Source organism: Pygocentrus nattereri, chromosome 6, assembly GCF_015220715.1.
Source record: "Pygocentrus nattereri isolate fPygNat1 chromosome 6, fPygNat1.pri, whole genome shotgun sequence".
In the NCBI taxonomy this organism is placed as follows: Eukaryota; Metazoa; Chordata; class Actinopteri; order Characiformes; family Serrasalmidae; genus Pygocentrus; species Pygocentrus nattereri.
Genome location: NC_051216.1, coordinates 36,072,259 through 36,096,209, shown reverse-complemented (window position 1 = coordinate 36,096,209; position 23,951 = coordinate 36,072,259). Strand labels below are relative to the sequence as shown.

At 39.4% G+C, this 23,951-nt stretch overlaps 1 protein-coding gene across 4 annotated transcripts in view; it reads left to right on the top strand.

Annotated features, from left to right (window-relative positions):
- The first annotated feature begins 10,753 nt into the window (after window positions 1–10,753).
- The window catches only part of LOC108432620 (target of Nesh-SH3), a 30,147-nt gene continuing 16,949 nt past the window's right edge, over window positions 10,754–23,951 (top strand). For 2 of the 4 annotated variants that reach the window (XM_017706587.2, XM_017706586.2), the window contains exons 1-10: window positions 10,754–11,051; window positions 13,265–13,444; window positions 13,540–13,608; window positions 13,964–14,096; window positions 16,347–16,528; window positions 16,625–16,683; window positions 16,803–16,848; window positions 20,271–22,166; window positions 22,926–23,093; window positions 23,665–23,724. In XM_017706587.2, the coding sequence (XP_017562076.1) occupies window positions 10,973–11,051; window positions 13,265–13,444; window positions 13,540–13,608; window positions 13,964–14,096; window positions 16,347–16,528; window positions 16,625–16,683; window positions 16,803–16,848; window positions 20,271–22,166; window positions 22,926–23,093; window positions 23,665–23,724 (2,872 nt within the window). In that variant the 5' untranslated portion in view covers window positions 10,754–10,972. The remainder of the gene's footprint in view (window positions 11,052–13,264; window positions 13,445–13,539; window positions 13,609–13,963; window positions 14,097–16,346; window positions 16,529–16,624; window positions 16,684–16,802; window positions 16,849–20,270; window positions 22,167–22,925; window positions 23,094–23,664; window positions 23,725–23,951) is intronic. The other 2 variants (XM_017706589.2, XM_017706588.2) reach the window with 2 other exon arrangements.

Below are 23,951 nucleotides of genomic sequence, written 5' to 3'. Positions count from 1 at the left end.
CAGCCGTGGGGAAAACCCCTTGTTCTACATACCATTTCAGGGTACGCACACCAACATCCTGCTCCTGGGCATGCTGCCAGTCCACAGCTTCCACGGGCATCTCTGTTTCGCCAGAGGCCTCCTGCAGTTCAGCTGCCATCACCCCTACACTTGGGGGAACCTTGACACAAGGGAATCTAGATAGTGCGTCAGCATTTCCATTTTCACGACCCGCCCGGTACTTCACCTCGAAATCAAAGCTGGCCAATTGGGCTACCCACCGTTGCTCAGTGGCCCCCAGCTTAGCAGTCTGCAAATGAGCCACCGGGTTGTTATCGGTCATGACGGTGAACTTGGCTCCTGTGAGATAACCACGGAATTTCTCAGTAACTGCCCACTTCAGCGCCAACAATTCCAATTTAAAAGAGCTATAATTGGCATCATTTTTCTCACTTGGGTGGAGGCTCCGACTAGCATATGCAATGACACGTTCACGGCCATCCTGCATCTGAGACAAAACTGCCCCCAATCCTTGATTACTGGCATCAGTGTATACAATAAAAGGTTCTGAAAAGTTTGCATAAGCCAAGATAGGAGCTTCAGTAAGATGCTGTTTCAACTGTTCAAATGCGCTTTGGCATGCAGGTGTCCAACTGATTTGGCGATGGGAGGTCTTTCTGTCCACTGGCATACCTACCAACAGTGAATTCAACGGCCGTGCCAGCTTAGCAAACCCATCAATGAAGCGTCTATAATAGCCAGCAAGTCCCAAAAATGCCCTCACCTCCTTGATGGTTGTAGGAACCGCCCACTCTTGGACAGCAGCAATTTTCTCCGGGTCAGGACGTACACCGCACCCATCCACCACATGTCCCAGGAACTTAACTTGCTTCTGGAGCAGGTTGCACTTGTCTGGCCTCAGCTTCAATCCGTACCGACTGAGGCGTTCAAACACTTGTTCCAGGTGTTGTAAATGCAGAGAGAAGTCAGCAGAATACACAATTATATCATCTAAATAAACAAACAGAAATTCAGCTACTTGGCCTCTCAGGCAATACTGCATTAGTCGCTGGAAGGTAGCTGGTGCGTTGCACAATCCGAAAGGCATCCTACGAAACTGGAATAATCCTAATGGTGTAGCAAATGCAGTCTTTGGTTGATCATCTGGATGTACACCCACCTGCCAATAGCCACTAGCCAGGTCAAGAGTGCTAAACCACTGTGCTTGGGTTAAGGTAGTCAAGGTCTTCAATCCTGGGCATGGGAAAAGCATCCTTAAGAGTGACAGAATTCAATTTTCTGTAATCTACACAAAATCGCCAATTTCCATCCTTTTTCCTGACCATCACGACTGGGGCAGCCCAAGGGCTAGAACTCTCAGAAATTACACCACTGTTCAGCATATCGGCAAGCAATGTTCGCATCTCTTGGTACATCTTAGGGGGTAGAGGTCGGAACCTCTCTCTAATAGGAAGGGCCCCACCTGTAGGTATGCTATGATGGATAGCATCGGTGCATCCAAAGTCTTCCTCGTTCTGAGCAAACACACTCGTCCACTTTTGGAGTAAGTGACCTAATTCAACCTGCTGCTGATCTGTTAGATCCGAACGGGTAGCAAACTGGCTCACCTCAAATGTGGGGGTACCCTTCCCCACAGGAACAGTCTCGATTACACTCACTTCCACCACGCCTTCTGACTTAACGTCCAGCTGGAGATCATATTTTCCATGGACATCAGCTTGTTGCACTTCATACAGTTTGCCCAGCTTCTGAAACTTTCCTATAAACATAGGATACGGGTGAACATTACACAGGCGGACAGGGATTCGTCCATACTTTACCCTCGCTACTGTCCGTGCCACAGTCAAAGCACCTCCATCCAGCACTGGCTCCACTAGGCCACAGTATTCTTGGCCCCTCCTGTTCGCCCGGACACGTCCCCACACGATCATTTCACTTTCTGGGGGAACACAGATCCTACGTCGGCTAGCAGACCAGACATGACCCACAAAGCCATCTCGCTGCTCTTGGGCAGCAATCCGTTGGCAGGTCGCAAGTGTTTGCTGCCACAGTTTTCTGTCATTCCTGGGGGAGGTTCCTTTCCACCTCAGCTGCTCTCGTTCCTGGAAGAGATCATTCCAGCATGCAGACAGGACATTCATGCCAATAATCATTGGGTAAGTAGAACACTCATCTTTAACGATCACAACACCCCGTTCTGGGATCTGAACTCCAGCGACTTCGAAGTTCAGAACAGCATAGCCAACGTAGGGTATTTCAAGTCCATTAGCAGCTTTTAGTGTTAAAATAGGGGCTCTACCCATCTGATACTGAGGGAAATACTTCTTCAGCATTTGGTGTTGCATCAGGGTAACCTGAGAACCAGTATCTAAAAGTCCTGTACATTTTACATTTTCCACCAGAATTTCTACTATAGGGCAATTTCCAATAAAAGTCTCTGTGGTCCTATGATGGTCTGTCTCAGCCAAGGGCCCCACTGCTTGGACCTCTGTAGCAAGGCAATTTAGTTTAAATGCGGCCCTACAACAGCAGTTCCCCTGCAGTTCCTAGCAAAATGTCCAGGTTTCTTGCAACGACGACAAATAGGCTTACCATCAGCATCCCATTGATTTGGTTGTGTCGGATCCCGGTTTCGGCTGGTAGTAGCCCTAGTAGACGGAACATTCAGGCTGGGTTCACACCACAGAGGTTTCAGCTCTTTGATTACCTCTTGGGTCAACTCGCGCATTTGACCACGCATTTCTTGCAGCAACTCTTGTTTCAGCTCCGCCCTCCAATCCGCCCGTTGTGGACAAGAATGAGATGCCCTGGTCTCACGGATCACTGAACATGACGTATCATACCTGTTGGGCCCATATTCGGTTTCCAATAGTAAGGATTCTTGGTGTAGGTCTGCGAAGGTCCCTGCAGGCATTCTCCGAGCAAAAGTCTGCAAAGCCCGTCTGAACGGTCCATCTTCTAGCCCCAACAACAGCTGGTCTTTCAACTGTGTTTCAGTGAGGGCTCCCTCCGGGTTTTGCCTCCGCAGTCTGCAGAAAAGTTCCCTCAATCGTAACACAAAAGCTTTAAAAGTCTCACCTGGCCTCTGTCTACAACTAAAGAATCGTGTTCTTAGGACAGGAAGTGGTACTTCAGCTGCATACAAGTTATCCAAGTGTTTGAAAATTTTCACTGCTGTATCTCTATCCCCAGCTTCTAACACATTTACTTCTCGCTTTGCTTCTCCCGATAGAGCACCCATTAAAATCTGCACCTTCCTAGGTTCTGTAAGATCTTGTACCTCCAACAACCCTTGTACCTGTTCTTTCCAATCAGAGTACATAAAATCACCATCAGGTCCTTTAAACTTAGGTACCCAAGGGGCACCTGGAAACACCGGCATCATCATTATGAAAATTTTTTTTTTTTTCTGTTATCCTTTGGGAAAACTGGCACTCTTTCACTCCCAATCCTGCCGACTACGCCAGAAAAGGGGCGGGTGTCGCGTGGGTTAGTTGAATATAAGGTAGTGTTAAACCATGTATGTATTCCTAAAATAACCAGGGACTTCCAACATATCACATAGCCCCTAGGAATAGAATTTTAAAACAATCTAGAACACTTAAAACCTACTATTAAAATTTACTACTCCTAGGAACCATTGAGATAGAGAAAGATGTACAACCAGAACCCAATCTAACCCAAACTCCACACGACTCACCCACACTAGTAAAGAAATAATAAATTCGTTTGGGAGGGAACAGAGTATGAGCCAGTGATCCCAACAGGAGACAGCATACTCAAACAAGCAATGTTTTATTTTATACTTTGAGCAAATATATACACTAAAAGCTAGGTCGTTGCGGTAGATTAATGGGAACGAAAGCAAAACAACAGGAAAATAAATAAACAAAAACGCAAAACAAAAGAATAATACCAAATAAACCAAAAAAAACACAAAGGGGAACCAAGAATACACAGGAACTAAAAGGAAGGAAAGTCCGGTTCACTGTTTCAATAAAAGAAGTCCATAACGACCAGGGGAATGTAGACACGGCTCCCTTGAGTCTCACCACGCCGCTCTAGGACAAAATAAAAGAAAAGACTGACCAGTAATATGTCCTTTGTGTACTCAAGCTTGGGTTTAAATTAGCCTAGTGGCTACAGAGAGGGTTTCCGAGTGTAGTCAGAGTATTTAGAGTTAATTAATAAAAGCAATGGCAGTCCAACACTCCTGGTTCCTTAAAATATACACCACCTGTAAAACAGCTGCTCGTACTCACACAGTTCCGGGTAGTGATCGAAACCACTACCCAGAAATTGCAGCAACACGCCTGTGGTGTATAGGATGACCCTCGGTCTTCTATCCAGCATTCCCTTTGAGCCGCCGCTGACGTCACCGCATGCACACACTCCAGCAGTTCCTCCTGAATCTGCTGCCAGCCGCTGCACTCACACGCCACTCGGACCAAGCCCCTACTGCCGGCTAATGCTGCGCCGAATCCTGCTGGCGTTCTAGCCACGCTCCCGGCTGCTTCCGCCTCTGCTGCACTATCCACACCCGCAGCACACCTGTGCCACCGATCTCTCTCCACCGATCTCTCTCCCCGGATCTCTCTCCCCGGATCTCTGTCCCCTCCTGTAAAAGTCCGCTTTTAAAATAAGAGTCCCCGAGCACCCGCGCTCTCTTTCCACGCTGATAGGCTGATTAAAGAGACAGTTATTAAGTTCAGGTGGAGATAATCAGACGGCCCCAAAAGAAATCAAAACACCCAAAATTACACAGCACAGCACACGAAAAATTTAAGTAAAACCAAACACTAAAAACATATCAATACACACAAACAAAAATCCAACATGTATTTTAAAGATAAATCAAGAAAAATAACACCTTTTTTTTTGACCCGTCTATCAACACCTTATCTCTAATACCAATGCCCATGAATTCTAATAAATATTATACTGAATGTGACGTTACATGACAACAGCACGTCAAAAGAGTTAAAACAGCACGTCAAAAGAGTTGGCTGAAATAAACACATGCACTGTTCGCATCTATGGACTTATCCTTTCTTCTGAACGATATACCACAGACCTGTGGGACACTAGTGATCTCTGTCTTTTTCTTTCTTTCATCCCCTCATATTTTTTTTCCTTTCATTACTTTTTTTAGCAACAAATGATTTGTTTTTAAACAACAGCAAATAAAATCAAGATGATTTTTAAAAAATGAATGAGTTTTATTTATTTATTACTTTAACTACATCAATGGAAAGGAACAATTGAGAAAATATGCCATGTTCAAAGTACTGTTGGAAAATCAACCACAAATATAAACAAATACATCAAAAGCTACTTGGTAGATGCAATCAGCTGGAAATGGTTTTGTTGCTTTGTAGATTCTCTCTGTCATTTGGATGCAGTACTGTGGCATAATGAACGGAATGCACTCTGTGCTGATGGTCTAAATTCCTTGCATAAACAAGTCTTGGATGTTGTCATCAATTGTCTTTGTTCATGTGTGAACATGAACATAATCAATTCAATAATAATTCAATAATCAAACCTTTGTGTGACTAAGCTTAAAAGTCTGTCGAAGAGAATTAATTAATTAATGCTGTTCTAGTGCATTTTGTTGTAATTTTCATTGTCTCTTTCATTGAAGATTACACAAATGATTAAATGAAGTAACTGAACTAAATGTCTTCATAATAACATTTTACAAAAAAAAAAAAAAAATTAAAAATCATGGGAATTAAAATTAGAATCAGAATCTTTATTTGTCAAGTACCAGATCTATGAGAAATTTCTATTGGTGCGGGTGTCAACATTAACTAAGTCCAATAAAATAAATATAGAAAAAAGACAATGTAAATGTATGTATATTTATAAAACATGTACATTGCTATAGATAATATATAGACATACAATGTTTATTACATTATAGTGTAATAAAGTGCAGAGGTTAAGTGTATCCTTGTTTAGGGGGACCTCTTACTCCACTGAGATGAAAATTTATGTAAGAGAGAGTAACTGGATGTGAGGGGCCAACCATGATTTTCCCTTCCTTCTTCTCTGCATGAGTAAAGGTCTTCAAGGGTGGAGAACTGATATCTGATCAGCAGATCTCTTATGCACCTTATGCCTGGTGTGTGAGCTGTCACAGGAAGTACAAATGTTGCTGGGCCTTCTCCATAACTGCAGTGTTGTGTCTTTCCCATTTGAGATCTTTCTGAATGGTGGTCCTCAAGAATTTATAAGACTGCTCTGCTGACTGTTGAGCCATGTATGTTTAGTACATGCAGTGGGATGAGTTTCTTTCTGAAATCAATGGTCATCTTCACAGTTTTTTGTGTGTTTAACTTCAAGTTGTTAGCTCCACACCATGAAACCAGGCATGTTACTTCTTTCCAGTACATGGACTAATCATTGTTTGAGATGAGACCAACTTAAGTAAATGTCTTTATTCAAGCATAAAGCTCTATGGAGTCCAGTCAGAGGAACAGAGCTTGGTTCAAGCTGTAATCCTCCAATGAAACTGCTGGCATCAAACACACCCAGATGTGATTATGCCATTTTTGAAATTTTATGTATTTCAGACAGATATTTATATGGCTGACTGAAGATTTTCATAATCCTATCTACATGACATTAAACTGGCCAAAGATGTGACTGATTAGGCAAAATTGGTAACAGGCATACTGAATAGTAAGGAGGAATGCTCAATCGCTAGTCACCAAAAGAATTGCTACAGATTAGTTTCATTTTTCATGCCAGTTTTGGTAGAGACTCAAATTTCTTTGCCTGTCTATGTGTTGGGCCTGTTCCAATCTTGAAAATTATTTATTTGTCATTTTATTTCAATCTATTAGCTATTATTCAGCTGTTCTGTTTACATTAATTTATGATGACAATTCTCTTTGATTGACTCAAGGTCGCAGCAATAATTTTATTTCAATTTTGCTGGATAAAGACAGGGTATATGTGGACATATACTGTATGGTTTATAATTTTTGTACTAATTTTGTACTACATACTTCAGATAAGCACAAATTGAGACAAATCAATAAACATTCAAAATACGATATGTTTGTCATGCCAAATATATGGTTTCGATCATTGTCTTGTTGTAATATCTGTCCTCTTCTTCAGTTTCTTCATTGAAGAAGTAGCCTTCAGGAATTTTTTCTTTTATTTGAATTTTTTTCAATATTTACTCAAAATGTTTGTTATATAATTACAATTTGTTTACAGAACTATTATACTGCAAAAAAAATACAATAAAATTTGGCATGTACAAAGGTTTGGGCACCCTTTCAGCTGAGCAGAGATTTTTGGCCCTGCCCTTTATGCACAGAAATTTTGATGATATTGTGCATCATAGAGGGTAAAATACCTAAAATTCTTGCAATCTCTTGTTGAGAAATGTTACTCTTACATGTTGTTCTGTTGGATTCTTTTCTTATGCATTTTTTTATGGCGCTCCAGCATCCCCCCGCGACCCTGACGGAGAAGCGGCTTGGAAAATGGATGGATGGATGGATGGATTTTTTTATGGCGAGCCTCAATCTATCATAAAAGACTGGATGCTCCTTGTTTTACCTCACAATGTTCCTAGCTTTAAATTGTCCCTGTCCAGTCATTTTTGGAATGTGTTCCAGGCATTAGTTTCAGAATCAACATATGTGAAGTTAAAAAAAACTTTAAAATGTAAAATATTAAGTGATCTGTCTTTGTACTGTTTTCATTTAAAACAGGTAAAATTACAATTAACTGCTTTCTGTTTTTATTTGCATTTCACATACATGTCAGGACATTTTTGTAACTGAAGTTTGCATACAGCTTTTTGTAAACCTTGGGTTACATTTTTACATTTTCTTTTTAAACACAAAACACTAAGAATGATAATACAGAATACCATTATAGATGCAGAAATACTAAATTAGTGCTTTTCTCTATAGAGTATTAGCATCTAATCAATAAATTACATTCAGTAGTGTTAAGTCCCACAATTTTGATGTACTGTAAATTCTACTGTAAAAAAGTTGGCAACAGTTTATTATGTTGTCATATGAAGTAACTACTTCTTGTCTGTAGTTAAGCTATGTCACTGTTAAGGTTATGTCAGCTGTTTTGTAGGTGTAGTTTTCTTACTTTTGTGAAAAAAAGAAAAGAAAGGCAAATAGATTAGAGATTAATGCTAATAGTGCATTAATGCTATGTGATCTGGAAATATTGAATATTATTATGAGAAAAAAAAAATATATATATCTTCTCACAAAAGTGAGTACAACCTTCACATTTCTGCAAATATTTTATTATATCTTTTCATGGGACAACACCACAGGAATGAAACTTGGATATAACTTAAAGTAGTCAGTGTACAGCTTGTAGAGCAGTATAGATTTACTGTCCTCTGAAAATAACTCAACACACAGCCGTTAATGTCTAAATAGCTGGCAACACAAGTGAATATGATTCACAATGAACATGTCCAAATTGTGCTCAAAGTGTCAATATTTTGTGTCACCACCATTATTATCTAGCACTGCCTTAACCCTCTTGGGCATGGAATTCACCAGAGCTGCACAGGTTCCTACTGGAATCCTCTTTCATACTTAAAGGTAGAAATAAAGGTACCATGCAGGTACATGATTCATTCATCAGGGTTCAAACAACGTAAATGTTCCCTCAAAGGTACAGCAGTGGTTTTATGGTCCAATTGTATACCTTAAATACGTTTTTCCTAGTGGAAAAGTAGATATTTGTATCTTTTTATGAACTAATAAAACAGAACCATTTAATAAAAAGCCTAGGGGCTAGACTGTGCTGTGGAGTCAGCACAGTTTAGAAAGTATAATTTCAGTGGATTATGGTACAGTTATGTTCCCTGACTAAAGGTACAGAGATGTACCCCAAGGGTAAGTTGCACCCCAGTGATAAGAAGGGTACTGCCCCAGTGACAGTGTTGTACCTTTTTTTCTGAGAGTGCATGATGACATCACAGAGCTGGTGGATGTTAGACACCTTGCACTCCTCCACCTTCCGTTTAAGGATGCAATTAGGTCTGGAGACATACTTGGGCAGTCCATCACCTTTACCTTCAGCAAGGCAGTTGTAATCTTGGAGGTGTGTTTGGGGTCATTATTGTGTTGGAAACCTGCCATGTGGTGCAGTTTCCGAAGGGAGGGGATCATGCTTTGTTTCATAATGTCACAGTACTTGCTAGAATTCATGTTTCCCTCAATGAACGGCAGCTCTCCAGTGCTGGCAGCACTCATGCAGCTCCAGACCATGCCGCTACCACCACCATGCAGGCAAGAGACAGTTGTCTTGGTACTCCTCACCAGAGTGCCGCCACACATGCTGGACACCAGGACAAGACCACAGGACATGGTTCCAGTAATCCTTGTTCTTGAACTGCTTGTCCTCAGCAAACTGTTTGCAGACATTCTTGTGTATCAGCTTCAAAAGAGGCTTCCTTTTGGGACGACGGCCATGCAGACCGAGTTGATGGATTGTGCAGCGTATGGTCTGAGCACTGATAGGCTGACCTCCCACTTCTTCAACCTCTGCAGCAATGCTGACAGCACTCATGCATCTATTTTTTGAAGCCAAAAGTAATAAGTTATATACAAGTTTCATTTTTAGTGTTTTTTTTAGTTTTGTGAAATTGCCTGTGAGGTAATTGATAACCAGTGTCCTGATGAGTTTAATGGTAGTTCCACCAAAAAAAAAAACTGATGATGAGTGAACCAACAGGTCAATCAGGGAGTTCTCTAACAAGTTAACTGATAAGTTGACTGATGAGCCAATTAGCTAATGATGAGCTTATCACTGAGTTCACATATTAAACTATCTTCAGTAGTAGTTACCGATTATTTAACTAAAGTTAATCATATTCACCATAAGGTTAATGAGCTATCACAGATGAGTGATCTGCTGAGTTATTCTAAGACCTAACCAATGAGCTAATAAGTGTTAAATGATAATTGTTGAACTAAGAGGAAACTGTTAAGCTAATTGTGTTAACCAATTAGTTAATTATTGAATTAATAATCTAATCATTAATCTGTTCTGAGCTAATTCATTGATTTATTAATAAATTCATTATTTAATCAGTTATGTGTTAATTGGTGACCTAAATAATGTGCTATTAACATATTGTTAATGAGTTTGGAAGTGAGAATGATGAACTAGTAAATTAATAATTACCATAATTACTTAAATGAATTCAGTACTCATTCTCATGAAAAGCAGACTTTGTACAAAAGGTTCAAATATTATTCTACTTAGATTTCCAGCAAAAATAAAGCTTTTGTCACAACTGTTCAAAAACTGTATAAATTCACCTTCTTTCAGCAGAATAATAAGTAATAAGTTTGTTTATCTAAAATACAGAATTTATGTTTATTTAACTGTCCTATAGGCACTACACATCAATGCCAAAGCAAAACCTTCAGTTTACCTTAGCCCTTTTGGTTATATTGAGTGCTAAAAGTCAAGCTTGTTGTGTGAGTGGATCAGGGATTTTATGCCTCAAGTGAATAATGAACATAACGTTCTTCATGAAAATAAAGATCAAGGCTGGAAAAGTGATTCAGAAAGCTGCCTAAGGGAAGAAAACAGAGAGAGAGAGAGAGAGAGAGAGAGAGAGAGAGAGAGAGAGAAATCTGTATTAGTGAAACAGAGAAAGTAAGGTCAAATTTTCACAACATGTGACATCAACAGACCCCTCCCCTAGTGTTTCCACTATAGATGGTCTGGTCACAACTAAAACGTCTCAAAACTCCAGCACAATACACATAGTCTTTCCAGGACAAACATGGTCACTTCTTAATGCGCACATTCTGCAAAGGAGAAAGATTATCAAAATTGTGTTGAAAGGAAAAGAGGCAAGAATCAAGTCCAAACAGAGATTTACTAGACAAGAGTAGAAGTAGACTTCAGCTGAAAACTTTAGTGACCCTACAAGTTGAATGAAGTAGCCAATATGAGAAACTTTCTCCACATCTTCATCATCATCAGTGAGGTCCTAATCCTCAACTTTATCTGCGCATCCACACTCAGAGGTACAGTATTGTCTGTTATTTACTACTGATTACAACTTTGCTTGACTTTAAAAATGTTTAAAATGTTTTGTCATGTTATGACATTCTTGTGACCAGTGGTAATGAGCAAAAACATATATTTATACATACACATGTGAACATGGACATTCAGATGATGGTTGTAAAAGTGTGATTGTATTTAATAATGAGGCTCATATCATAATTGTGGCATATAATTAATGGATTTGTCTTGATTAGATTTTACTGCCTCAGATGTTGGCAATACACTGTTTTATGCTGCTGGTCCATTTACTTTGATTGGCAAGATAGCCTACTGTTGTGCGGAACCTTACATGGCAGATAGATGCTTGCTTTAAATAAGCTAATTATGAACATGTTATGATGTTATTGTCTTGTGTATCAGTGCAAAATGGAACTGATTATTGTTGGATGTCACTTCAGTGTTTCCCACCCATCTATACTGGCTTGTGGCGCTGGAAAAAAGCTATTAATGAGAGAAAGTCTGTTTCTGTGTTTTAAGCGCAGGTCATTGAAATGTAACTGTTCCATCAAAGTGGTTTTGGAGAGTTAGGGCTCCCAGGTTATCAGCTTTAGCCAGAGGAGGCTGGACTAAATCTGAGTTCCTAAAGGATAAATGGCCTGACTTTATGTAACAGTGATGTTGTGTGGTGACTATGTTCACAAAAGGCTATTTTTTGTGCATCAGATCAGTTATTAAGTGAGAATACTGTGCAAACTTTGCAGACACTTGCTTCCTGTCTTTGTCAACAATACTGTCCATAGTTAGGCATTTGCATTTCCAGATGCAGATTAAGCCTAGTCTTAATTATAATTAAGCCTAATTTGAAGTACAGAATCATTTGTCAAGGATATGCAGTTAAAACTGAAACATAAAGTAAATTCAAATTTAGATTTGTAACTTTCCAAATGAATGCAATCTTTAAGCTTCAAGATCCTGTACAGGAACATTCTTATCTTTTGCTGGAACTAAATCCTCTGGCACATGATGAAATCCTGAGTTGATTCCTGTGTTTCACTACATACACCCACTCGCACACAGCCAGAGTTTTTCTGTTCTGTTTGGCTCAAGTTCATCATGTTCATGTTTTATTACCAGTGCATCTCTCCAGTGCACCAGCTGATTGGCTAAGCCAGCTCAAACTAATCCCTAAGGGAGCTGCCTGGCTGAGCTAGCACTGATGTAATGAAAAGTCTGTTTGTTTGTATTGGAGCTCTGAGGTCTCTGCCAGGAGTTTCCTTTTCTCTAACACACAGTAACCCCTTATTCTACGGTAACATACACTGTTTCTTAAGTCAAGCTAATGAAGGTCAACCACGTCTTGCAACAAGTATAATTTATTTTTGCCTTTATAGTATCTTTATTGGTGTGAGTTTGAATGTGATTTCTTGTAACAATGTGTGACATCAAACCTGTCCCATCAAAGCCAATTTTGGTGCTATGAGCCATGTAGCTGTTGGATAAAGAAAAATCTGGCATTAAACTAGATGTTATTCAACAGCAGTGTTTGAAATTACAATAGCCTCTAATGCACTCTAATGCACTGGAATGTGTTTGCTCATAGATCCTATTAAAGTGAAGAAGAAAATATGTCCCAGGGACAATTATCTCACTGTTTTCTTAAAGTATTTTTGCAAGTTGTTCTCTGAGGGAAATAAAGTCATAAATATATTGACAATTAATTTACCCCCTGTGTTTGCTGGCAATTAAAAGTCTTGTTTAAAGGGGGGCGAGGAGGCAAACGCATGTGCTGAGATAAGTGAGATTTATTAGGGGCAAATCCAGGGTCGTGGTCAAAACAGTCCAGGTTCATATAGCCAACACAGACAGATCGGGGGACAGACATGACAAAAACCAGAATCAACACAACAAACGGAGACCAAGACATCAAACAAAGACCAGCAAACACTAAGGGCAAACACAGGGCTTAAATAACAAAGGGTAACGAGGGACAGGTGAACACAATCATGGGTGGAGCAACCAAACAGGGGGCAGGACTTAAACCAAAACAAACGCACATGGACAAACCAAAACAAAAAGGCACATGGAGTGGGAGGAGCCAATTGTGACATCTTGACATCACTTTAAAGCATAGTTTTCTTAGTTTAAAAACCTAACTTTTGTATTGTATTCTAACTTCTTCATTCCTGCAATGTATTTAACCAGGGTGATTTTTCTCTGTTTCTATCCATAGTGCAGAGGGAGAACATGAAGGTGCGGATCAATGCTACAGATGACACCATTATTCTGAAGTTCATGCGACCACACATGGACGCTAAGCTGGAAGGCTATATCCTGGGCTATGGTAGTAGCATGTTCTCCAAACAGTTCATCCAGTTACCAAAGAATGGAGAACCTTATGAAACGGAGATTGGTAAAACACATCTATCTTTTTCTAACCTTCGCTGTCTCTCACTATTTCTCTGCATCATATCTCTCTTATCTCGTATCGTTCTCTATCGTTTTCAGATGCTGAACCAAAATATCTCATTGCAGTGAAGCAGGTCAAAGCAAATGAGGTTAAGAAACACTGCACAGGTAATCACTAACGTTATGCTATAAACAAAGCAAGTAAAAACAATCTATTCTTACTAACAATCTATTCTTACTAGGACTTACTAAGTTCATGTGACAAAAGACTAAAAATAGCTAAATAGCTGTATATATAATATTGATATTTTCATATATATATATATATATATATATATATATATATATATGAACAATATATATATATATATATATATATATATATATAGACAGAGATTTAGCTAACACGAAACAACGTTGCAAAACCAAACATATCTTCACTGATGAAGTATATTTTGGGTTAAGGTAAAAATAGTTGTATACAGTATATACATTCTGATAAACATCAATTTATGATCTACAGAGAAAGTTACTCTGGAGAAGCCTCTGCATTTGGTAATTGGATCTGTGACCCCAACCTCAGTTCTGCTGTCCTGGGGCACACTCTTGAAAACCCCATATACTGAGACTGATCTGGATGATTGCATCGAAGAGGGGTATGTGTGTGCATTTGAACACGTGTGTTTTGTGTGTGTTAGATCAGAATGTTCCTGCCCTGCTCTGTTTCCAGATGTCTGGTCACACTCTCTGACAGGAGACACAGAGCAGTACAGGTGACAAGGGGCCAAAATCATCAGAACAGTCTCACATAGATGCACAGCCAGGAAGAGACACACACACACACACACACACACACACACACACTGCACGCGCACATGCATATGCACACTCATTCACTCACTTCATCTTGTGTACTCTTTGGTCAAGCCAGTGGAAAGCCTGACCTCAGCCTGCTCAGTGCATCCAATCTAGGCTTTTCCTGCTCAATTTCTGCCAGACAGAGAGATAAAAGGTGACCAGTCATACTGTCCACTAGTTTCAACCAAATGTCCAGCCCTCTAAATAAACACTTCGCAAAAAACATTAATGCTGTTTTGCAGAATAGTTCAAGAAATTTCGTACTGGCATATTGCAATTTGATTAAAACAATGTACTATTCTCACATCTCCCACAGTTCCTTTGCACTTTTTTTGTTGGTGGTGGCATAGCTTTGTCAGCACTACACAGACATGGACACATCCCCACTCAACCCAAAACAAAATAGACCCCTTAGAATAGAAACCTACTGGCTAAAGTTGGTTTCAAGTCAGACTTTAATGTTACTGCTTCAGTAAAGGCTTTTTTGATGCTATATAAAACTACTTTGTTAATGGTTCTTTATTGAACAACAAACAGTTCTTCATGACAGATAAGAACCATTCAACTATGCAAAGAACAAATTAAGCGTTTGAGTTATCCTGGTACTGTATCCAAAAAGTTGGGTCAGTTGGAACAGTAAATGAATGTGAATTATTTGCCATGCTTCTGTCAGAAAAATCTTCAGCTTTACAATCATGTAGGACCTTTCTTGTTGTATTTTGCACTTGATAATGCACTGCATATTGTTGTTGTGAGACAGGTATGGACTGTAGGCAGGCCATTTTAGCTCCCACACTCTCTGATTATGCAGCTATGTTGCTGTAACGTGTGCAGAATGTGGCTTTGCGCTGAAAAAAACATAGACATTTCTGAAAAAGACATCATTTAGAAGGTAGCATATGTTGCTCACAAACACTGGCAGTGTAATGAGTTGTACTAAACTGCTTAGTGTCTTTTGTGGCACTGCCATACGATGGCATAGTGACTACAGTGACTTTTTGTTTCTAGCAGTATCTGAGCTCAGGACTGTCTTTTCTCTAAGCTATTGGTCAAGGTGTGAAGAGGCACAACTTAACACAAGACACATTCTAAAATATTGTGGAAGACCTTTCCAGTGTAGTGGAGGCTTAAAGCCATACAGGTGGGGGTGCAACTCCATATTTATGTCCATGGTTTTGGAATGCAATGTTCAGCAAGCTCATATAGATGTGAAGATGGAGTGTCCATTTATGTTTCCCCATATACTGTATATAGCTTTTAAAGTTTATGCTGGTTACAGTCTAAATTGTTGTTTTCTTATTTTTGGTCCAGTGAACACAACCTCCATTATTTTTATGAACAATCTGAAAGGTTGGTTCATTAGACCACAACACACGTTTGTGGTGTGCATCAGAGCATGTCCTAAGTCCATTGATGATATTTTCCACTGTAGAGGGTGAAATACTTAAATCACTTAATTATCTGTTGATGCATGTCTTGGCAGAGTGGCAACCTTCAACCCATTCTTACTCATAAAGGACCTGCACTTTCCTGGATGCTCGTTATATACGCAAGCATGATCATATGACTTGTTTAAGATGCTTTTGGACATTTCACAAAGTTTTGAATCTTTATTTGTATTCTCAACTTTTTTTGGAATGTGTTGAAGACATCCATTTCAGACCAAGTATATATTTACAAAAACAATTAAGTTCATATTAAGATAAAACATCAAATACTGTGTTTTTGTACTTCTTTAATTGGTACAAATCAAACAGAGCTCATTTCTAACTGTTTTTATTTGCATTTCATGTACTGTCCCAACTTTTTTGGAACTGACATTTGTATAACCATTGCTAAGGAGCTCTTAAAGAACCCCCTTTTTAAGGGTGTAATCAGTGTGAATTGGAAATCATAATGAATTTTTTGTTCTGTACCATGAGACTCTAGAAGAGTGTCTCCATAACTCTGTATGTGAGGTTATCACTACATTAGCACTGTGGCAGACTGTCTTTAAAAGAGAAAGCTTTTCATTAGTAAGACTTCACCTTGTCTCTCTGACTCTCCAGTGAGTTTACTGTGCGCTACAGAGAGAACGAGCCCAGCAAGCAATGGAACTATCAAACATGTCCCACCACAAGTACTGTCATTGACAACCTTAAACCGGATACACCTTATGAGTTTGGTGTCCGAGCAGACATTGACACCATCAGTGGAGCCTGGAGCCCTCCAGTAATGCACAACACAGCTGGTATGTCATGCATACATGTTACTTATGCAACTGCATAAAGATAAAAAATATCTAAAGTAGTTGTGCTGTTGGAACAAATGTTCTCCTGTTGTACAGATGTAGACATTCACAAACTTTTGGAAGAAAAACCAGCTGAGAACCGGGTGAGGCCTCAGGTATGTCTACAGTTGCAAAAAGCAAGCAATTTCACACCTTTCTCCACTTTCTTATTCCTTCCTTTGATGTCCTTGTTGTTTTTTTTTATTTAAAAGTTTACATATTTCTCTCTGCACAGGAGCCCATTATTAAAACTCCCCAAGCATTCCTGCCTCCAGTTCCCGGTAAGGCATTTTCTCCATTACTTGAATTTGTAACAAAAAAATGTAATGATCAAATATGTAATTCGCTCTGGTACCCTCAACTGTCCCCTCCTCAAAGAGTGCATTCTGCCAAGAAAATGCCAAACTGCTCATAGTAGCTTGCGGCAACATTATATATTCATTAAACACATTTTTTTGTAATATTATAGCTGATGAACATACAGTACTGTACAAAGGTTAAGCAAAAACACATTAACAACTAAGCCTCAGTTGGTCAACTAAGTTGGTATTTTTTAAGCAGAGACCATTTTTGTAGCAATTTTATTATTTTCTCAGCAAGCAACTAGCAATGCTATCACAAATTCAGAATGAATTATATTTTAAGCTTTTGGCAGAATATTTCTTATTGCGTATTTATTAATGCTAGCATTCTTTAGGATCCTTCTATAGCAAACTAGCATTATATGCAGCTAAATGGCTAAGATTAGCTGGTAGAAGTTCTTACAGTGGACTTAATTTTCATATTGCATACTACTTGTCATGTCATTTTGTGCAAAATGCTAGTGACAGTCTGAAAGTTTTCCTTTCCTTCCATTTGTGCAAACTGCCATTTTGCTCTAATAGCAGCAGATTTCTTGAACATCCCAAATGCATTTCCTAAGCAATTTGAGAATACCTGATAGCTAACTGTTCTTGATGAGTTATGGTGTATGATACTGTATGCTTTGATGGGGCCAAACACTTTATTAGGAACACCTGTACACTTATTCATTCATGCAATGATTTAATCAGCCAATCATGTGACTGCAGTGCAGTGTACAAAATCATGCAGATTTGCCATGCCAGCAGTTCAAGCTACAGATTTGCGAACAGAAACACCCTCTTGATGAGAGAGGACAACGCAGAGTGGCCATAAGCCATTAAAAAGGCTGTGATAACTCAGATAACCACTCTGTACCATTGACATGAGCAAAATAGACCATGTCATGTTCCTCTTCAGCCAAGAACAGAAAGCTGAGGCTGCAGTGAAGACATGCTCACCAAAACTGGATGGTTAAAGACTGGAAAAACGTGGCCTGCACTGATGAATATCTATTTCTACTGAGGCACACAGATGGTTGGGTCAGAATTTTATACCAATAGCATGAATCCATGGACCCAACCTGCATTGTATCAACAGTCCAGGCAGGTGGAGGTGGTGTAAATGTGTGAGGAATGTTTTCTTGGCATGCTTGGCATGCTTTGGGGCCGTTTTCCTTGTTTGAGTATTGTTGCTGACCATGTGCATCCCTTCATGGTCATACTTCACCCATCTTTTAATGGCTACTTTAATCTTGAAAATGCACCATGTCATACAGCAAAAGTCCTCTCAAGCTGGAATAACTAACACATCAGTGTTCTCCAGTGGCCTCCTCAGTCACCAGATCTGAATCCAGTATGAAAGTGCACCTGAAAAATCTACTGGAATTGCATGATGCAATCATGCATTCATGGATCAGAATCTCAAAGAAATGTTTCCAATATCTTGAGGAATCCATGAAGAACTGAAAGCCATTTTGAGAGCCAAGGGAGACCCTACACAGTATTAGTATAGTGTTACTAATAAAATGCTCGGTGAGTATATATATTAAGAGCAATGATGCATACCTTTCCATGGATGTGACAGAAAGACAAGAGTATTAAAAGTAGTTTTTTTATTCAGAATGTACTGACACCTGATTGAATATGTTTGACTCTGGAATGCATTTTTAAATAAGGGCTCCTCTATTAATGCTCTTTTCTTATTGCTATTAGTAGTTTTGCACTATTCATACATTTGTGTTTGCTTATAGGCCTGTGCCAGTAACAGAATCCTCTTATGCAGGTAACTGTGTGGAAAATTACTGTGGTAACCTTTAATTTGACCCTGAAAATGTAATGAATTTAATAAAAAGAACAAAATTGTCAATGTCCCACAGATTTTATTGTCTGAGGCTGTGGTGTCTGTTGCCACTTAGCTTAGCCCCCGATACCTTTTGTTCAAGGCCATGTTGCCTGAAGTTTCACTTAAGGTCAAATTGCACTAGACCTGAGACAAGACAGGTTTTTTTTTTCCTGACCCCCAAACCCCTTCTCTCTGACGTCTAAAAACGGACAGAAATGGCATATAGAATTGCCTGCTGAAACACAACACAATGCTCAATAGCAGCTTTTCTAGAACAATCTCATCTTTGCTTCAAACAATGATTGCGATTACATATAAACTATGACAAAAATATAATACATAATAAAGTAAATAAGTTTATTTTAAAACATCAATTTTAAGTAAAATAAGCTAGTTCTGCTCTTATGCAGCACTAACAATTTGTGGTTAGCTATCTGAACTGATGAACTAATGCTAGTATAGACCAAAAAGTATGGCTAGGTTTGACAGGCACAGATTTCAAAGGTAACAACTACAAGAACAGACAGATAAGGATAGCTTTCTTTTAGTTCAGTTTGTAAGTAGACCTCGGTACCATTTTGCAGCATATGAGCAAAGGCTATGGGACTGCATGTAGTTATGAAAGTTGCCCTTGATTTTACAGTTATTTTATTTAAGAGCTGTCTTGTTATTTATCGTGTTAAATTGACATGACTATAGGTTTTCATTTACCTGTTCATTTTTTTCTCTACTGGCTGATAAGCAGTATCAGACAATAGAGAATAAAACTGATGTATCATTACGAAGTTTACAGTTCCTATGGGTCCAATAAACCCATAGACTGCTAAGGACTAACTGTCATTACCATTTCAGTGTGTTTGTGATCACTAAAAGCTAGAGTGATAGCAGTAGTATAAAACTTAGTTTTGGTTAATCTAAATGTAGTTTTGAGGACAGACATAAAAATTAGTGAGAACATGTGGCACAAGACCATGAGATTACATCCATAATTGAGAGATGGCAGTCCTGAATCAATGAACTTCATTTTAAGTGGCAATAAATGTGTTTTTGCCATTACTAAGTGCTGTTCCACAGTAGGTCTATACACCATCACCTGGCACAGGTCTATTTGCTGAATTCATATCTGTTTTTTCTTCTATATCAATATTTTTACTTTAATTCTTACTCTGGTATGGGTATTACTACAGTTCATGAGAGTTTAAAATATGTCAATTGACTTAAGATAAACAAAGAAATGGATAACGGGCATGATAGCTAGTAAATTAAGTCTCCTAAAATAGTTGTCTATCACCAAGTCTACCATTAACTAGACATTTAAGCTAAATTACGCTATTAAGTCAGCTCACTTTGCAAAGTTGGAATGATTTTACCTTTTTCAAAACATTTTTGTTATCAAAATTGTCAAATTTACAGATTATTTGTTGCAGCCTTAGTATTGTCTGTCAAGAAGTGCCGTCTACACACACACACACACATACACACACACTCAAAAGAACTGTCATGTCTCTTCTCTAAACAGGAACAGGAAGCGATGACATAACATCTCCCCCATCTGAAGATTCACTATCCTTGACCCAGACCTTTTTTCATACAGCTGTGAGACAACCCCCTTCAAAGACAACTAACACATTTCAGTCCCAACAATCTACTACATCACCTCTTTCCAGAACTTCTCAACAACACCACCACACATCCCAATCCACAACAAGCACAATAGAAACTAAACCTACCACTGAAATCCTATCAAGCACAACGATCAGCACTAAAATACAGCTGAGCACTACAAAAATCCATTTGAGCCAGAGCAAAACCCTGGCAAGCACAACTGAAACCCAACCAAGTACTACAAATATAAAACTGAACACAACTGAAACCCAAACCAGCACAACCAAAAGCCACCCCAGCATACCTGAAATTGTTCCTAACAAAATCAACACTCACCTCAGTACAAACCACCTAAAAATGACTGAGTTCCATAGCATAGGTCAACTCCAACCCACTACCAGCCAGCCTCAAACTACCACAACCCAATCTCAGCCTAGCATTATGCAAAGTACAGTTCAATTGCATGTGAAAACAGTCCAATATAAGGCCCAAATAACCCCAAACCCCAGTTCAACAAACCTCAGAACAACACAGCAAGCACCCAGCAAAGGTCAATATAAACACAGCACAAACCCCCATTCCCAGCCTAACAGAACCAAATCCCAGCCCATCATAACTCAACCCCAACCTAGCACAATCCAAACCCAGCCCATCACAACTCAACCCCAACCTAGAACAACTCAACCTAGCACAGTCCAATTGCATGTCAGTATATATCAATCTAAGCCTGAAACAATCCCCCAAAAGCCCAGTCCAACAAAACCCAGAGCAACCACAGAAAACCCCAGGAAAAGCCACCATAAACACAGCACAAACCACCGATCCCAATCCAACACAACCAAATCTCAAGCCATCGTAACCCCACCCCACCCCACAACAGTCCAACCCCAAAACAGAACAACTCAACCCCAATCCAAGACAACTCAAGTCCAGAACAGTATTACCCAAACCCAGAAAAGCACAGTCAAACAACAACCCAGCACATCTCAATTCCAATTTATGACAACCCAACCCATGCCATTTACAACACCCAGAACAACCCAAATGCCAAGACTAAGCCAATCCAGAAAAATGCAAAAAAAATCCAGCACAGCACAACCCCTAGTCAGAACAATCCAACAACAAATCCTCACCAAACCAAACACCATAACCGAACAAGGCACTCTGATATTAACTCAACCTTGGACAACCAAAAAACAACCCAACAAAATTCAACAACCTACTACATCTCCAGAAAATATCTACATGACCAAGCAACAACCTACCTTAATCCAACCAAAACCTACACAAGAATCCAATACTTACTACAAAGTCAGCACAACAACAGAACATCAACAGATATTAAACACTAACCTTTTTTTAAGAAGTACACCACTAACCTTGCCAAAGCCCAAAGCAAGCACCCAAAAAAGCATTATATCACAGCATATAACTTCTCAACATCCACCTTATGACAACAACGATACACCCAGTGCAATTGATGTAGTAACAAGACTATGGAAACAGCCCCAAAGATCCACAACATTTCAACATCGACCTGTACCAGACCAAGATCATCAACCAACAAGCTCTACAATACAATATTACAACACTACACATTTGCAATATGACAAAACTGAAAGCACCCCCAAGAGTAAGCCTTATGTCACTAATAGTCCACATAGTCCCACCAAACATGCACCTGATGTGTCTATTCAGCCATTCAACTCAAAGCTGGTGCCAACAGCAAAATCTAATGTCAACCAAAACTCACCTCGGGCAGAAAAGCAGGCAGAGGCAGTCAACAAGATGCTCCAACTCAACAAAGCGGGTAAATTCTCCTACTGTTTACTAATCAATTCTGATAACTTAATAATAGCGCGAACAATTTGAAAAGAATACAGATGTAGAATATGTGTCGAGGCTCCAATCTTAATAGTCTTTACTACCATCTTTCTATGTAACTGAATGACTTCACATCACCCTGCAGTCAACCAAAACCGGGCTGCTGCCAAACATCACCTCCACACAGTGTTTGAACTGATCTTCCATAAAAAATCTTAACCACAGTGTCATCACCACTTTGTGCTGTAATTACTATATATCTCCTCCACATTCCTTAAGCCTTATCATTACAAATCAACCAAACTCTGCACCATGCTGTTACACCATGCTCATTCCTCATTAAAGGGAATGCTTGAATCCAAAATGCTGTTATCAGTCAATGAAATATGGGAACCAGTTAGCACTATCTCATAATGCTAACTTGCCCCTACAGTATTATTCATTATAAGCAATATTATAATTTTTGGTGAAGTATTCCTACAAGCACCACCTCTCCAGAATGTTCTTTCATCTAACCTGTTGGCATCACTGTCCTCATCCTTTCCTGTATATCACTTTCTGTCAGTCTCAGTGTTTAATCTGTCTTTCTCCAAAGGACTCTCAGGCACCCTCACACACCCCCACATACAGAGTATAAGCAGCTTTTGTCCTTTTCAGCAGAACCTTGATCATTCTCACCCAATCACCTGGACTGCTGGCATATCCAGTCATAGTGAAATTGCCACTCATGTTTATGTCTATCTAGGCCGAGGCATCTTGCGCAACTTGTCATCTTCTGCTTCAGTGACGTGCCATTCTGCACATACAGTGATACGGAATGGGACTGCCCGAGGGTGTGTCCCTGCAGTCACTAAACCCCACAGAATGAGAGTCACCCCTATCAATAGAAACAACTCCTTGAAAAGAGCAAAGGGTAACAAAATCTCATAACTTCCTAAAATTGAGCAATGTATCTAACACTATGTCCTGCTGTACTTTCAGCTGTATTTACGTGTGTGTGGGGGAGTCTGTGTGGGTCACGTTTCTCCACATGTGCTCAATGATGCAGATATGTGAGGGGCCTTTTTGGGGCTGTCAGAGACAGATCGAAACCAAACTGATTTATAGAATTCTTTCTGCAGGGAGACATACACACACACATAGCCAGAAATCTGTTTCACATTGTACATCTCTGGCTCTCTGGTAATTTTTCAGAACATCTGATTAATTCACATGAGAGCCATGACAGAGACGAGACAGCTGAAACTGTGAAATGGAAATTCAATATGAGTCGATTTGTTGTTTCTGAACTTCTACCTCAGATTGCTCATTAGTTCCCCTCATGCAATTTTTCTTCTCTGTCACACAATCAACTGCATCATGTTGAGTATAAACATTTCAGTTCATGCTATATCATTTTACCATGCTGTTGCTGTTATTTGTCATATTTCTGGAATGTGTTTTCATTTGTACTGAGTGCCAGTAACAACCTCTTTTCTTTTCAGTTCACAGTGGTGAGGAGCATAAAGGACTGTCGATGACTAAACCTTCAAAGCAATTTCTTGGTAATTTACAAGTCACTAATGTTTCTAATTCTCATTAATGTAATTCTCTCTCTCTCTCTCTCTCTCTCTCTCTCTCTCTCTCTCTCTCAACCAGCTCTACAGTTATGGTCATGAAAAACATGTTTTTGTGGTTAATTAGTTCAATGACACAAACATTCTGAGAAAAACCTAACAGTAAATTGAAATGAAAATTAGTCTGAGAATAGAAAAACCCTTTAATCTTTAAC